Source organism: Podarcis tiliguerta (genome assembly GCF_965153285.1).
Source record: "Podarcis tiliguerta genome assembly, chromosome: 10".
NCBI lineage: Eukaryota > Metazoa > Chordata > Lepidosauria > Squamata > Lacertidae > Podarcis > Podarcis tiliguerta.
Window position 1 is genome coordinate 73616303 of NC_139543.1, and position 15055 is coordinate 73631357.

Below are 15055 nucleotides of genomic sequence, written 5' to 3' on the forward strand. Positions count from 1 at the left end.
TTTAATGATAGTGGAAGCCTTAGAAGACATCAATGGACTCACACAGGGGAGAAACCATTTCAATGTATGGAGTGTGGAAAGAGCTTTAGTGATAATGGAAAACTTAGGCAACATCAACGGACTCACACAGGGGAGAAACCATTTAAATGCATGGAGTGTGGAAAGAACTTCAGTCAAAGTGGAAACCTTAAATTGCACAAACAGACTCACACAGGGGAGAAACAATATACATGTATTGATTGTGGAAAGAGCTTTAGTGATAGTTCTAACCTTAGATCACATCAACGGACTCACACAGGGGAGAAACCATTTAAATGTATGGAGTGTGGAAAGAGTTTTAGTGATAGTGGAAGCCTTAGAAGACATCAACGGACTCACACAGGGGAGAAACCATTTGAATGCATGGAGTGTGGAAAGAGCTTTAGTGATAATGGAAAACTTAGGCAACATCAACGGACTCACACAGGGGAGAAACCATTTAAATGCATGGAGTGTGGAAAGGACTTCAGTCAGAGTGGACACCTTAGACAACATCAACGGACTCACACAGGGAAGAAACCATTTAAATGCATGGAGTGTGCAAAGGACTTCAGTACGAGTGCACACCTTAGATCACATCAACGGACTCACACAGGAGAGAAACAATTTAAATGCATGGAGTGTGGAAAGAGTTTTAGTGATAGTGGAAGACTTAGAAGACATCAACGGACTCACACAGGGGAGAAACCATTTGAATGCATGGAGTGTGGAAAGAGCTTTAGTCAGAGTGGAGACCTTAGGCAACATCAACGGACTCACACAGGGGAGAAACCATTTAAATGCATGGAGTGTGGAAAGGACTTCAGTCAGAGTGCACACCTTAGATCACATCAACGGACTCACACAGGAGAGAAACCATTTAAATGCATGGAATGTGCAAAGGACTTCAGTACGAGTGCACACCTTAGATCACATCAACGGACTCACACAGGAGAGAAACCATTTAAATGCATGGAGTGTGCAAAGGACTTCAGTTCAAGTTCAACCCTTAGAAGACATCAACAGACTCACACAGGGGAGAAACCATTTAAATGTATGGAGTGTGGAAAGAGTTTTAGTGATAGTGGAAACCTTAGAAGACATCAACGGACTCACACAGGGGAGAAACCATTTGAATGCATGGAGTGTGGAAAGAGTTTTAGTGATAGTGGAAGCCTTAGAATACATCAACGGACTCACATAGGGGAGAAACCATTTAAATGCATGGAGTGTGGAAAGAGCTTCAGTCAGAGTGGAGACCTTAGACAACATCAACGGACTCACACAGGAGAGAAACCATTTAAATGCATGGAATGTGCAAAGGACTTCAGTTCAAGTGCAAACCTTAGATCACATCAACGGACTCACACAGGGGAGAAACCATTTAAATGCATGGAGTGTGGAAAGAGCTTCAGTCAGAGTGGAGACCTTAGACAACATCAACGGACTCACACAGGAGAGAAACCATTTAAATGCATGGAATGTGCAAAGGACTTCAGTTCAAGTTCAAACCTTAGAACACATCAACGGACTCACACAGGGGAGAAACCATTTAAATGCATCGAGTGTGGAAAGGACTTCAGTCAGAGTGGAACACTTAAAAAACATCAACGGACTCATACAGGGGAGAAACCATATGAATGTATGGAGTGTGGAAAGAGCTTCACTCAGAGTGCAAACTTTAGAACACATCAACGGACTCACACAGGGGAGAAACCATTTCAATATATGGAGTACAGTAAACACTTCACTCAGAGTGGAAGCCTTAGACAATATCAACAGACTCACACAGAGATGAAACCATTTAAATGTATGGACTGAGGAAGGAGCTTCAGTCAGAGTGGAACCTTTGATTTATGTCAACAAACTCACACAAAAGACAAACCATATAAATGTCAGGAAAGTAGACAGAGGTTCACTCTTAGTGGAAGTTCAAAATCAACAGACTTATGGACAGAAAGAACTTTAGGAGTTGAAACCCTTCAAACCATCAACAAACTCAGAGAGGAGAAGCAGTTTAAATGAAAAGATTGCAAAAAGTGCTTTATTTATAATGGAGTGATCAAGGAACATCCCAGGACTCTCACATGGGAGAACCCATTTAGATGTTTGGAGTGTGGGACGTCTTCCTCTCAGGGTCCACTCTGAGCAATGAACTCAGCAGGAAATCATTCCTAAAAACATGAGGTATATGTGAAGTTCTGGTGTTTATACGTAAAACTGTATAATAATGAAATAATGAAGGCAGCATCTCACAATGGTGAGCATAATTTTAGATGAATGTACTTTTGGTTTTTGCACCAAACTCTGTCTCCCCCCCCCCCCGATCTCCAAGCACTGCTTCTTCACCAGAACGTCATCGCTGCCTCCTGCGCGTTCTGAAGAAAACTTGAAATACTGAAAGTGAATGGGGGATTTCCCCCCCCAGCCTAATTTCAAGAGGGGGAAGGAGGGGCTGCAGGTACCAGGGAAGTCTTTTGGGGGGCCCATCTTCACTCATGAACCCCATGGGGCAACCCCAGAGCTCCTGCTCATTCTGGGGTTTGAGGAAGATAGTATTTTTCCATAATCCCAGAAGTTTTTATTCACTCATGCTACTTGGGAGTTTTCCTACCAGAGGACCACAGTGTTGTAGCTGCTGCTGTTGTCATGGACTGGCTGGTGAGGGGGGGGAGTCACCAGTTGGGGGACCCACAAGGGAAGAAGGCTCAGAGCCTGGGGACTGGTGGGGGGATGAGCCGAAAGAGGGAGAAAGGGGAGCAGACCGGATGGGGAGATTTTGCAAGCTGAGGAGGAAACAGGGTTTAGTGAGCGGGAAGAGTCTGGGGCAGAGAGCTGTTCAGACTCAGAGGGAGGAGAGGAGGGGGCCAGGAGACCCGGAGGAGGCCGGCTGCTGAAGCTTCCAGGGAGACTCCCCCTCCTGCTGCGACCAGCTCCCCTCTCCCCTAGTCTCCTAGAGCACAGAGGGAAATCCAGTTGAGACCCCATGAGCCTGTACATGATATTAATATGGTGTCCCCCCCCCCCACACACACGTGTACCACTTTAATCTCATTGACAATGAGCTGTATTTTCTGTCCATTCACTCCCTTTGAAGAAGTCCTTTTGGAGCTCCTTGCAATCTCTCTCTGTTTGAACAACCCTGGACAATTTACTGCCATCAGCAAACTGCCCCCTCCCTGCTCCCTCCTAAGTCTAGATCATTTATGAACAAGCTGAAAAGCCACAGGTCCCAATACTGATCTTGAGGGGACTCCGCTTTCTGCTCCTCTCCATTCAGAGAACTGTCTGTTTACTCTCTTGGTGTTTCAGAAGGAGGGCTGCCTTGCTGGTGGTGGGATGGCGATGAGCCGAAAGAGGGAGAAAAGGGAGCAGACCGGAAGCGGAGATGTTGCAAGCTGAGGAGGAAACAGGGTTTCGTGAGCAGGAGGAGTCTGGGGCAGAGAGCAGTTCAGGCTCAGAGGGAGGAGAGGAGGGGGCCAGGAGACCCAGAGGAGGCCGGCTGCTGAAGCATCCAGGGAGACTCCCCCTCCTGCTGCGACCAGCACATGCCTTTGTGTCTGGCGGTTAGAACTCTTAGAATGTGGGGATCCCATTTTTCAACCAAAGCCAAAACAAAACCCTGCTAGCCTTTTCCCAGGTCTTTCCTGACCTGACAGTTGTCCGTCTTCTCTACGAAGGACTCTACAAAGTCCTTCTCCCTCCCTTTACTTACCATGGGGTCCCAGCACCCTTTTCTGCCTCTTACACTCTAGGGAAAAGAGTCCCTTTCCATTGGACGCCTGGCAGCCCAGTGCTAAATCCGGCTGCTCCAGAGAGAACGGAAAGGAACTGGAAACGCCCTTGCGCTCTAACGCGCACCAGTCCCTTCCTTCCGGATCTTGGTGCTGCCGGTGCAGCTGCATTTACGAGAAAAAGAGAAATCGGAAACTGAGCCCAAGTCCCTTGCTATCCAAACTGGCCATTGGACCAGCATTGGGGCGTCTTCCTTGGGGAAAAGGTAAACTTTCAGATCTCAGGTTCCCCGACAGGGAATGAGAGCTTTGATTGGCGTTCTCCCCTTGCAGTTAATTGCCTCTCTAATTGCAGAACCCCAAGTCTCCCATTCTCCCCTCCCCCTCCTAGCTACCTCTTGCCAGGAAGGCTGGGAGTGAAGACCGTAAGCAAAAGAGACAGCAAAGGATGAGAATCTGGGTTGCTGGGTGTTTCAGAGAATCCCGCCCACAATCTTCTCCATTCCTAGACTCACGTCCGCATGAGCTGCTCCTGGCCATCCCAGGGTCTTTTGCTAGATTAATTTATGGCCGGCCTGGGGCTGAAAATAAACCACCAAAAAACTAAATTACTAAAAAGCCTCACAATGGGGGGGGGGAGAACTTCAAGAAAAAAACAGGCCTGGAAAATAAATATAAGGTTAAATACCTAGGGATCTGGATTTCAAAAAAAAGTATAAATGTATAGGAGGATAATTATAGTAAAATATGGAAAGAAATTTTAAAAAATATGAAAACCTGGACCAAACTCCATCTCTCACTCTGGGGAAGAGTCTCGGTTGTGAAAATGAATATCCTCCCCAAAATGATTTTCTTATTCCAAACAAGGCCCATTTTAGGAGAAATGAATTGTTTTAGGGAGTGGAAAATGGAAATATCTAGATTTATATGGAGTGGAAAGAAACCGAGAATTAAACACCAGTTATTAACAGATCAAAAGGAGAGAGGAGGTTTTGCATTGCCAGATTTGGAATTCTACCATGAGGCGGCAGGATTGGTTTGGAGAAAAGACTGCATTACACTAAAGGATATGGACCTAATAGACTTGGAAGGCCACGAGAATTGGAATGAGAATGATTGGAAGACTTGTTTTGTCAGAAGTCTTTTTTATTTAATTAGAAAGATTAAGTTTTTTCATGCACATAAATCTGCTTTTTCTTTCTTTTTCTGTATTTTCTTCTTTCCTTTTTTCTTAATTGCTTTTTCTTAATTGTCCTTTTTGCAGTATAAGATTGTAAATTCTTTGCATATGTGTGTAGTTTAAATCAATAAAGATTATGTTAAAAATAAATCAATCTCTGGCCGGCCTAATCAAGCATTGCTTCCTCTGGTTAGCCCCGCTGGAACTCCACTTCTTTCCAGACCCTGGGGTCCCTAGAGGACTGGTGGCTCCTCCTGGCAAATGGCCTGGTGTGCGCTGGACCACCAGTCCTTCCTTGCCCCCAGAATCCGGCCAGCCGAAGGTCCCATCTGGGGTGGGTGCCATCTGTTGTAAACCAAAGCTGCCCTTCTTCCCTTATGGGGGACACAAGAGCCCTTTATAGAGTCCCTTGTAGGTTTTCCATCGGTAGGAGAAAACAACAGAGGCAACCAGAGAATACTGAGAAGCAAAGCAGCTTGTAAGCCTGATCTTGATTGATCTGTTACAACAGTGTACTCCCCTGAGGAGGACCCCCAACCAAGGCGTGCCTGCCCTTATATAGACATTTTAAATTCCGTACCCTGGAGCTCCAGACCACCCCTCCATACATCACAGAAGGGGCGTAACCCCAGACCACCCCCCACAAACATCATACCTACATCACAGAAAAGGCGGTCTACAACAGAAATTTGAATGTTGTCGTTTTTCCTGTCTGCCAGGTTATCTGATATTGCCTTATCTGATTCCCTTTCCTGGTAGTCTGGCCATTCCTTTGAGATGGTGATTTCCCAATTCCTGAGACAATGGGAAGGTTCCCTCACCCCCTCCCTCCTTGCAGAGGAAACATTTGGTCAGTTTGGGAGTCTAAATGGTTTCCTGTGCTGCTCCAGACATGTGGTCCACATATCTATGTATGCACTTGGTTGGTACATTTATGAACATTTATTGTATATATAAGACCTTGTTACGGAAAATCCAGGTGCGAGGCTGCTCTGCCACCTGGCTCATCGGAGTGAGTCCGCGGGTCCCTGCGGAACAAAAGGAGCGCAGCCAGAGACTGGAGCAAGTTGGAGAAGATCCACGTTTGTTGTGCAACAGGTTCAAGGCGAGATTGAACCCCGAGGATGGGGTGACATGAACTTTTAAAACTTCCCACCATTACCCCAGATACAGTTCAAAAGCATCATCACTACACCATTGCTACATCACGATTACATCAGAAAAGGGGTGGGTTCTACAGGATTAAGATATGGAGGAGGGAGGGGGAATCCTGCAGAGTTGGAACATGTGTTGAAAGGCACATTCTGAGTACCGGTGGTAAGAGGGCAATGGGGTCTTAGTTTGCATAGTCTGTCACCCGGCCGAGCCTGGAGGAAGGGCTAGACTGGGTGATTTGGCATCAATGGGGTCCTTCCTGGGTGTACGTGACCTCCCGCTTGAGGGATTATGGAAGGTACTGGGCAGTCTTGAAGTCCTGAGGAAATTGAGCAAGAGAATCGGTGGTACGGGTGATTTTCTATGGATTTTTTTTAGCCCTTTAAAACAGTGGCAGCTCATTTGGGAAACGAATTGATCCATTGTATCAATTTGGATGGGCTTAGCAAGGATACGAGGTGTCAGTCCATTGTTCTCCCATCAGGGAGCTGTCAACAGCTTGTCCGAAGGTAAAGGAGGCCTGCAAGAGCTGACACTGCGGACCAAATGCATTGTATTGATTGGCTGGAGGCTGCATTCGGTGCAGGCTGATTGGTCAGGACGCTCCCGTAGGCAAATAGTCTGTTCATTCATAAAATACGCTACTAGCTCCTCCGGTCTACCCAGGGAAAGGGCACTTTATTTGGGGGCTTGGGTTTTGCGTGGTGCTTAGTGCAAAAGAGTGAGGGGGCTGGGGGGTCCTTGTACGGCCGGGTGCCCTTGAGGTCATCACCTCAAACCCTCTGAAGGCTTCTGGGAAGGGGGTTGACAAACATGCCCCCCCTTCCGTATCAACCTTAATTTTTTTATTACAGGATTCATCCAGTCCAGCCTTTCGCATGATGAATTCTGCATTTACATTCAATAAGCAGGGAGACAATGTAAAGCCTTGTCATACTCCTATCTCAATTTTGAACCAATCAGTTGTTCCATATCCAGTTCTAACTGTAGCTTCTTGTCCCACATAGAGATTTCTCAGGAGACAGATGAGGTGATCAGGCACTCCCATTTCTTTAAGAACTTGCCATCGTTGGCTGTGGTGGACACAGTCAAAGGATTTTGTGTAGTCACTGAAGCAGAAGTAAAATGTTTTCTAGCTTTCTCCATAATCCAGCGCATGTTTGCAATTTGGTCTCTGGTTCCTCTGTCCCTCTGAAATCCAGCTTATCCTTCTGGAAGTTCTCGGTCCACATACTGCTTAAGCCTGCCTTGTAGCATTTTAAGCATAACCATTTTAAGCATAACGTGTGAAATGGGCACAATTGTACGGTAGGTGGAGCATTCTTTGGCACTGCTCTTCTTTGGGATTGGGATTCATGTGTTCAGGAAACACATGAACTCCTCTTTGTCCTCAGGAATGTAATCATGGGGAGAGGAAGGGAGGAACCGGACAGGTGACAAGAAGAAGAAGAAGAAGAAGAAGAAGAAGAAGAAGAAGAAGAAGAAGAAGAAGAGTTTGGATTTGATATCCCGCTTTATCACTCCCCTTCAGGAGTCTCAAAGCGGCTAACATTCTCCTTTCCCTTCCTCCCCCACAACAAACACTCTGTGAGGTGAGTGGGGCTGAGAGACTTCAGAGAAGTGTGACTGGCCCAAGGTCACTCAGCAGCTGCATGTGGAGGAGCGGAGACGCGAACCCGGTTCCCCAGATTACGAGTCCACTGCCCTTAACCACTACACCACACTGGGTCTCGACAAGACACTCAGGTTACCACCACAACTCCTCCCTCAACCCCTCCTCTTTGTGATGTGTCAATGATGTAGTCATGATGTAATCATGATGTAGTCTTGGGGGTGTAGCATGGGGGCTTAGGAGCTAATAAAAGTTGGGGTCTTCTTTTGTTCTGGGCTTCCATCTTGTTCCACCTGGTGGCAGGTGGGAGTCCTGTGGTGACAGTCTTCAATCAAGACCAAACCTCCTGGCTGCTCTTTTGCTCTGCTATTTGTTAGGGGAAAATCTAGGTGCGAGGCTGCTCAGTCCCCCAGCTGGTCGGGCAGAGTCCGCGGGTCCCTGCGGAATAAAGGAAGGAGTCCAGCCAACCGGAGCAAATAGCTGTAGACCAAAGTTTATTGCACAACAGGTTCAAAGAGGAATTTTGCACCCTGAGGATGGGGTGACAAGGACTTTTAAAAGTTTTCCACCATATCCCAGAATACAGTTCGTACAGCATCATTGCTACATCACTGACAGGTCACAAAAGGGGAGGGGTTAACCTTGGCAAACATGTCCAGACAAGTCCTTGGTACAAGATTAGCATAAGCAGACATGGCGGGGCAAGACTCAGGTATAAGATGAGCATAGACAAATATGTCTTAAGTGCCCACCACCCAAAAGTACAATAGAAGTTCCTTTGCATGTCTGGAGCCTGAGGCGAGTCAGGGGATGAGATTTGGTTTCCTTTGGCTAACAATGAGCCCAGCAATTGTCACCTCTGGGAACTTCCTGGAGTCCTTTTGCAAGGAGGAAATAGCTTTGGAATGGGGGGAACTGGGAAAGGAGATGATTTTATATTAATTTTAAAGCTAGGTGACTTCCCTGAGCTGTCAAGTTGGAAGGATATATTCAGGCATAATATTTGTCATATTTAACTTTAAAGATGTGCCCCCCCCCGTAATTTCCGTAACATATTCCTGGCTGGTCTCCTTGTTTCTTGTCCGAGGGAGCCCTCAGATTTTGGAATCTGCTTCTGGCTCCAATTGTATCGGCTGCTTTTCTGAGCCTCTTGGCTGTTGTGCATGGACGGTGCCTGTGTCCACGGTCCTTGTCCTGGCCTGAGTCAGAGCTGGGATTTGGGGGTTTGAACAGCACCAAGACCTAAAACCCGGAGGGATCTAAGCTCGTGGGGTGGGGGAGGGGAGGATGTTGCAATGCAAACCTTGCAGGAGGGACGGGACCCACTTTGCAGCTGGATCTCCGGGATCAGCCCCTCCCCCACTCTCCCTTCAACTGTGTCAGACCAATATGTCTACCTACCATTAAGTACTGTTATCTCCTTGCCTTGAATATCCTGCTTTTCAGTGCCAGATTAGGATAGTGCTCTGTCAGAAGGCAAGCACAGGATCAGGCAGCACATCATCATTATAAAGAACCATTGGGGTCGGTGTTTCCGCCTGGGATTCCCATGTGCCATCTGCTTCTCCTGCTCTCTCCATGCAATGCAAGGCATGTAGACAGAGGTCCATCTCCCAGAACAGGAGCTTCCCTGAGCACCCATTCAGCTGACCCCAAGCACCAAGCCTTCTCACTAGTTCTCTGACTGACCCAGACCAAAGTCCCTGGAAGAGATGAAGGCCTGGGTCTCCCAAAATGGTCCATATGGACCTCCTGAGGTCAGCGGGACTGTGCAGGTGATTCATGAAGATCTAGAGGTGGAAATGGGGGCAACCACTTGATTTGAAAGGCAGTCCCACAGGACAACGGTATTCCAAGATCATGCTGTGATATTAAAGATGATTGAGGATTATGAAAGTTTGCTGATGCATTACTATCATTCGACATTATACCATTTTCATTTCCCAAAAAGTGGGAACATGGGGAGGACATGGGAGAATGTAGGAGATGCTGCAATAGGAGAAGGTGCTAATGGCGGCTGATGTGTCCTTTTTCTTCTGTGTTCTTTTTCCTGAAACCCAAACAGGATTTCCTTTCTGCCCACTCTGAAAAAGGTGATGGAGAAGACAGAATTTCAGGGGACAGGGCACCTTTCGTTTCATTAGAAATAGCCATTAAAATTGTGAAATGTGGAATATGCTTCACTGAATGAGCACACATAGTTCACATCAATGAACACAAAACAGAAAGAACCCATTTAAAGGTATGGAGTGCGGAAAGAGCTTCTGTTTCAATGCAAAACTTAGAACACACCAGCGGACTCACGTAGAGAGAAAATGTTTTAAGTGCAGGGAGTGTGGGAAGAGCTTTAATGATAGTGGAAGCCTTAGAAGACATCAACGGACTCACACAGGGGAGAAACCATTTCAATGCATGGAGTGTGGAAAGAGCTTCAGTTATAGTGGAAACCTGAGAATACATCAACAGACTCACATCGGTAAGAAACTATTTAAATGTATCGAGTGTGGAAAGAGCTTTAGTGAAAATGGAAGCCTTAGGAAACATCAACGGACTCACACAGGAGAAAAACCATATAAATGTATGGAGTGCAGAAAGAACTTTGGTGATAATGGAAAGCTTAGATCACATCAACAGACTCACAAGGGGAGAAACCATTTCAATGTATGGAGTACAGTAAATACTTCACTCTGAGTGGAAATCTTAGAAAACATCAGCAACACACAGGGGAGGTATGGACTGTGGAAGGAGCTGCAGTCAGAGTGGAACCCTTGATTTGTGTCAACAGACTCACACAAAAGACAAACCGTATAAATATCAGGAAAGTAGATAGAGGTTCACTCTTAGTGGAAGTTCAAAATCAACAGACTTATGGACAGAAAGAACTTTAGGAGTTGAAACCCTACAAACCATCAACAAACTCAGAGAGGAGAAGCAGTTTAAATGAAAAGATTGCAAAAAGTGCTTTATTTATAATGGAGTGATCAAGGAACATCCCAGGACTCTCACATGGGAGAACCCATTTAGATGTATGGAGTGTGGGACGTCTTCCTCTCAGAGTCCACTCTGAGCAATGAACTCAGCAGGAAATCATTCCTAAAAGCATGAGGTATATGTGAAGTTCTGGTGTTTATATGTAAAACTGTATAATAATGAAATAATGAAGGCAGCATCTCACAATGGTGAGTATAATTTTAGATGAAAGTACTTTTGGTTTTTGCACCAAACTCTGTCACACACACCCCCCACCACATGATCTCCAAGCACTGCTTCTTCCCCAGAACTTCATCGCTGCCTCCTGCCCTGCATAAATGCTGGAAATGTAAAGAAACGGAAGGTACCTTCTTTCACCTTTGGTGGACGTGCCCAAGGATTAAGGCTTTCTGGGAGATGATATATAATGAAATGAAAAAGGTATTTAAATATACCTTCCTGAAGAAACCAGAGGCCTTTCTCCTGGGCATGGTTGGCCAATTGGTGTTAAGGAAGGATAGAACCTTTTTTATGTATGCCACAACAGCAGCAGGAATACTCATCGCAAAGTATTGGAAGACACAAGAGCTACCCACCCGGGAGGAATGGCAGATGAAACTGATAGACTACATGGAGATGGCGGAGATGACTGGCAGAATCTGAGACCAGGGAGAAGAGTCGATGGAGGAAGATTGGAAAAAATTTAAAGCATATTTACAGAAATATTGCAAAATCAATGAATGTTAGAAGAATGTTGGAATGAAGTTATAAGGTTTTAGCAGAAGCGTTATTAAGAAGTATATGAATATAAATTGTTAATGTGCAAAAGTGGAAAATTTAAAGTTAAATTGTGTTAGGATAAATTATAGAACAAAAATTGAAGAAGAGGGAAAGGATTTGTTGAACCAGTTAATTTGAACTAGAATCCAAGAAAGGGAGGTGTGAGGAAGTCGAGGAAATAAGTAAATGAAAGATATAGATATAAAATTTGGATGTGTGTTTAAATGTTTTTGTTTTCTTTATGTTGTATTGCTGTATTGTATTCTTTTTTATTGTTGATGTATTGTTTGTTGGATTTATGTATTGTTTTTTTAATTGTCTTTTTTATAATTATAAAATATTCAATAAATATTATTTTTTTTAAAAAAAAAATGAAATACTGAAATTGAATGGGAGATTTCCCCCCAAGCCTAATTTCAAGAGAGCGAAGGAGGGGCTGCAGGTGCCAGGGAAGTCTCCTGGGGGGCCCACCTTCACTCATGAACCCCGGGACAATTTACTGCCATCAGCAAACTTTGCCCCCTCCTAAGTCTAGATCATTTATGAACAAGTTGAAAAGCCACAGGTCCCAATACGGATCTTGAGGGGACTCCGCTTCTGCTCCTCTCCTGTCCGTTTACTCTCTTGGTGTTTCAGAAGGAGGGCTGCCTCCAACTGGGGAGGCACATTTCTTCTAGGGACACATTTCTGGGGTCCCCACGGTGCCCCCCAGCCTGGCTCCACTCAGCCAGGGCAGCTGCATTTTGTTTCGCTGCAGGTGAGCCTGCCCCCTGTAACGTGGGGTCTTAAAGGAACTTCATGGGGGGGGGAATCAGCGAGATGGAGCTTCTGGACCCTGTGCAGCCCCCTCCCCGCCTGCTCCCTTCAGGGTTCCTGAGCCCCTCCCTTATTCATTTCAAGGATTGGGGGTCCCGCGCAGCCCTCAGGGCACCTAAGCACCGGGGGGGGGGGGAGCTATTTTGTTTCCTGAGGGCAGGAGTCAAAATCCTGGCACACTGCAGGATGTCTGGGTTTTAGGTATGGGGGTAAGGCTCAGGTGGAAAAGAGGTGATAGGGGAAATATCCTGGGCTGTGGATTTTATTTTATTTTTAATAATTTTTATTGATTTTCCAAAAAAATCCTGAGTGTTCACTGGAAGGACAGATCCTGAAGCTGAGGCTCCAAGACTTTGGCCACCTCATGAGAAGGGAAGACTCCCTGGAAAAGACCCTGATGTTGGGAAAGACGGAGGGCACAAGGAGAAGGGGATGACAGAGGAAGAGATGGTGGGACAGTGTTCTCGAAGCTACCAGCATGAGTCTGACCAAACTGCGGGAGGCAGTGGAAGACAGGAGGGCCTGGCGTGCTCTGGTCCAGGGAGTCACGAAGAGGCGGACACGACTAAACAACTAAACAACAAATATCAAGATGTGGAAAAATGGAAACAAAATGTGGAAAATATGGAAAGAACAAGGATAAGCAGGACTAAGATGTGGAGATCTGCTCCAGAGATCCAGACCGTGGGGAGCCCCAAGAAATTAATAAATACAATTTGGACTATAATTTGATCTTTTTTATTCTTGTTTTTTTTATTTTTTTATTATATTATGATTGGGTATTTAATTGGGGTGTGGATTTACTCCGCTGCCCAGAGGTGAACCAAAGCGGTGGCGGGGGGGGGGGGCAGGCCTTCCCAGTGCCCACGCCTTTGCCACCTCGCTCTCGGCTGGAGGAGGCAGGCGGGGAAGAGGATGGGGCGGAACGGAGGCAGGCGAGCCAACAAGTGAGGGGGCAGAGTTGGCTGCTTGGGGGGGGGGTGCACTTGAGCTGCTGCCTCTTGAGTTGCTCTGTCTGTCAGGTTGCCCTCATGTGCCCCCCCCCAAGCAGGGCTCCTGTGCCTTGTTTGTCGTAATTGAAAGCAGGAGCTGAAGATTTCGCAAGTGGTAATCTATAAGATAAATTAAGAAACTCCTAGAAGTAACAGATTAGGCTAAGGGATAGAGAAAGATCAATAATAATGATTATTATGGATTACATTTGGAAGTAAGGATAAGAGGTTTGTAATGGAAGAGGATATTGATGTTTCAGATATGAAATTGGGAACTGCTAAATATGTGTTATGATGAAATTCAGATTGGAAGGTGTCGAGGAAGTCTTCTAGCAATGTAAATATACCAGGGAATAAGAAGGGGGGGAAATATCCTTTTATCTTTTGCATTTTTATTGTTGTTAAGTTTTTATGTTGTGTTAAAGGTAATGTTCTTTTCTGTGTTTATGTTTATGTATTATAAGAGCCTGGCGTGCTCTGGTCCATGGAGTCACGAAGAGTCGGACACGACTAAACGACTAAACGACAACAAAATTACAAGAGAAAACCAATAAATATTTTGGAGGGGGGAAAACACCCAGCACCTTCTGGCTTCGTCAGGGCAAGCATATTGTTAGGTGGGCGTGAGCTCCGTGTTCTTTGTGGCAGCTTTGCTTCATGAGACGTCAAGCAGCAATTGGGAGCTCAATACGCCAAGGAGCAAACCAAAATTCTTGGCGTCCTCAGTTTAGGGCTAAACTACTGAAGACCCTGCAATAAAACCCTGCATATGTTTGCCCAGAAGTATGCCAGATGGACGCTAGTGTAGACTTTCCCCCAGCAAGTGTGCTTAGTAAACTCTGCAGTTCTGCAGCCGAATCCCAATGCATAAATAATGTTGCTGTCCTGACCCCTGACTCCACTTCCCTGGGTGTATTCTGCATGGGACTGAGCAGACGGGGGGAAGATGGCACCCCAACTGTACCTAGGATTGAACCTTAAACATCTTCCATCCTGTTCTCTATCGTCTTTCTACTACACCTTTAAATGCTGACAGTTATCTGGTCTGGATAAAAGAGAACATGTTCCCGACAAGTGTGTGCGCATAAGTGCATGCGTAGGCTGGAATTTGAACTGCTGAGGCTGGGAGGTTTGCAAAAGGAAACAAGGTGCCGGATATCCAGTGGTAGCTGGCCAAGGGGACTGCTTGCATCTGAGACAGGAGACTGCTTGGGCATGAAGGTACTGCTGGACGTGACTTTATAAGGGGACATGAAATTCTGTTAAGAAGCTCGCTGGTACAATTCATGGGAACAAACCAACTTCTTATGAAGCGTGAATAGGGCGCTGTGTTTGCTCTGTAATCTTTTGACTCAGGCATGGTTCCATGCCACTCTCCCCCAAAACAATGATTTCTTTCTGAGGTCTCGGGTGATCTTCTTCTTCTCCTTTTTGTGTTATAGTGCTATTTTTGTGGGATAGTTCATGTCGATATATAGAGTTATGTAACTTAAGTCTGCCTTCAGGGATCTTATTGTGAACTGGATGATTGTAAGTAAACAAGTTTTATGTTAACTTTAATCAGATAGTCGTGTCTATTCCTTTAGGAGGGATATAAAAAGGGATCTTACCAGGAATCCTAAATAGTGAGGCTCAGACGAGCCTGCAACTAGCTAACTGCTGTGTAATTTAAAAGAGGGATTGTTTAACAACTCTGCTAAGTTACAGAACTTGCCAACGCAAGTTAGGAAGGATATCATAAAAGAATATATCCTCTCCTGCCTCCCTAAACATTCTCACAGAAAGAGCCTGGGGTAGA

The 15055-nt window shown here is 45.7% G+C and overlaps 3 protein-coding genes across 13 annotated transcripts in view; all 3 read left to right on the forward strand.

Moving 5' to 3' along the window:
* Nucleotides 1–15055, forward strand: part of LOC310659076 (uncharacterized protein) — a 60194-nt gene that overhangs the window by 41900 nt on the left and 3239 nt on the right. For 2 of the 10 annotated variants that reach the window (XR_014502625.1, XR_014502626.1), the window contains one exon: nucleotides 9765–10363. The exons of 2 other annotated variants lie outside the window; for them this stretch is intronic. The gene's annotated coding sequence lies outside the window, so the exon portion shown is untranslated. Of the gene's footprint in view, nucleotides 1–9145; nucleotides 9596–9764; nucleotides 10390–12575; nucleotides 14825–15055 lie in introns of those variants that run through there. 6 more of the 10 variants (XR_014502618.1, XR_014502619.1, XR_014502617.1 and 3 more) reach the window with 6 other exon arrangements.
* The window catches only part of LOC310659081 (uncharacterized protein), a 59229-nt gene that overhangs the window by 19362 nt on the left and 24812 nt on the right, over nucleotides 1–15055 (forward strand). The gene's annotated exons all lie outside the window — the stretch shown is intronic.
* On the forward strand, nucleotides 151–4387 carry LOC310658840 (uncharacterized protein; the record flags this gene model as incomplete). The annotated part of the gene is made up of 2 exons (XM_083401210.1): nucleotides 151–2755; nucleotides 3369–4387. One exon carries the CDS (start codon nucleotides 151–153, stop codon nucleotides 1837–1839), a length of 1689 nt encoding a protein of 562 aa, XP_083257336.1. The 3' UTR covers nucleotides 1840–2755; nucleotides 3369–4387.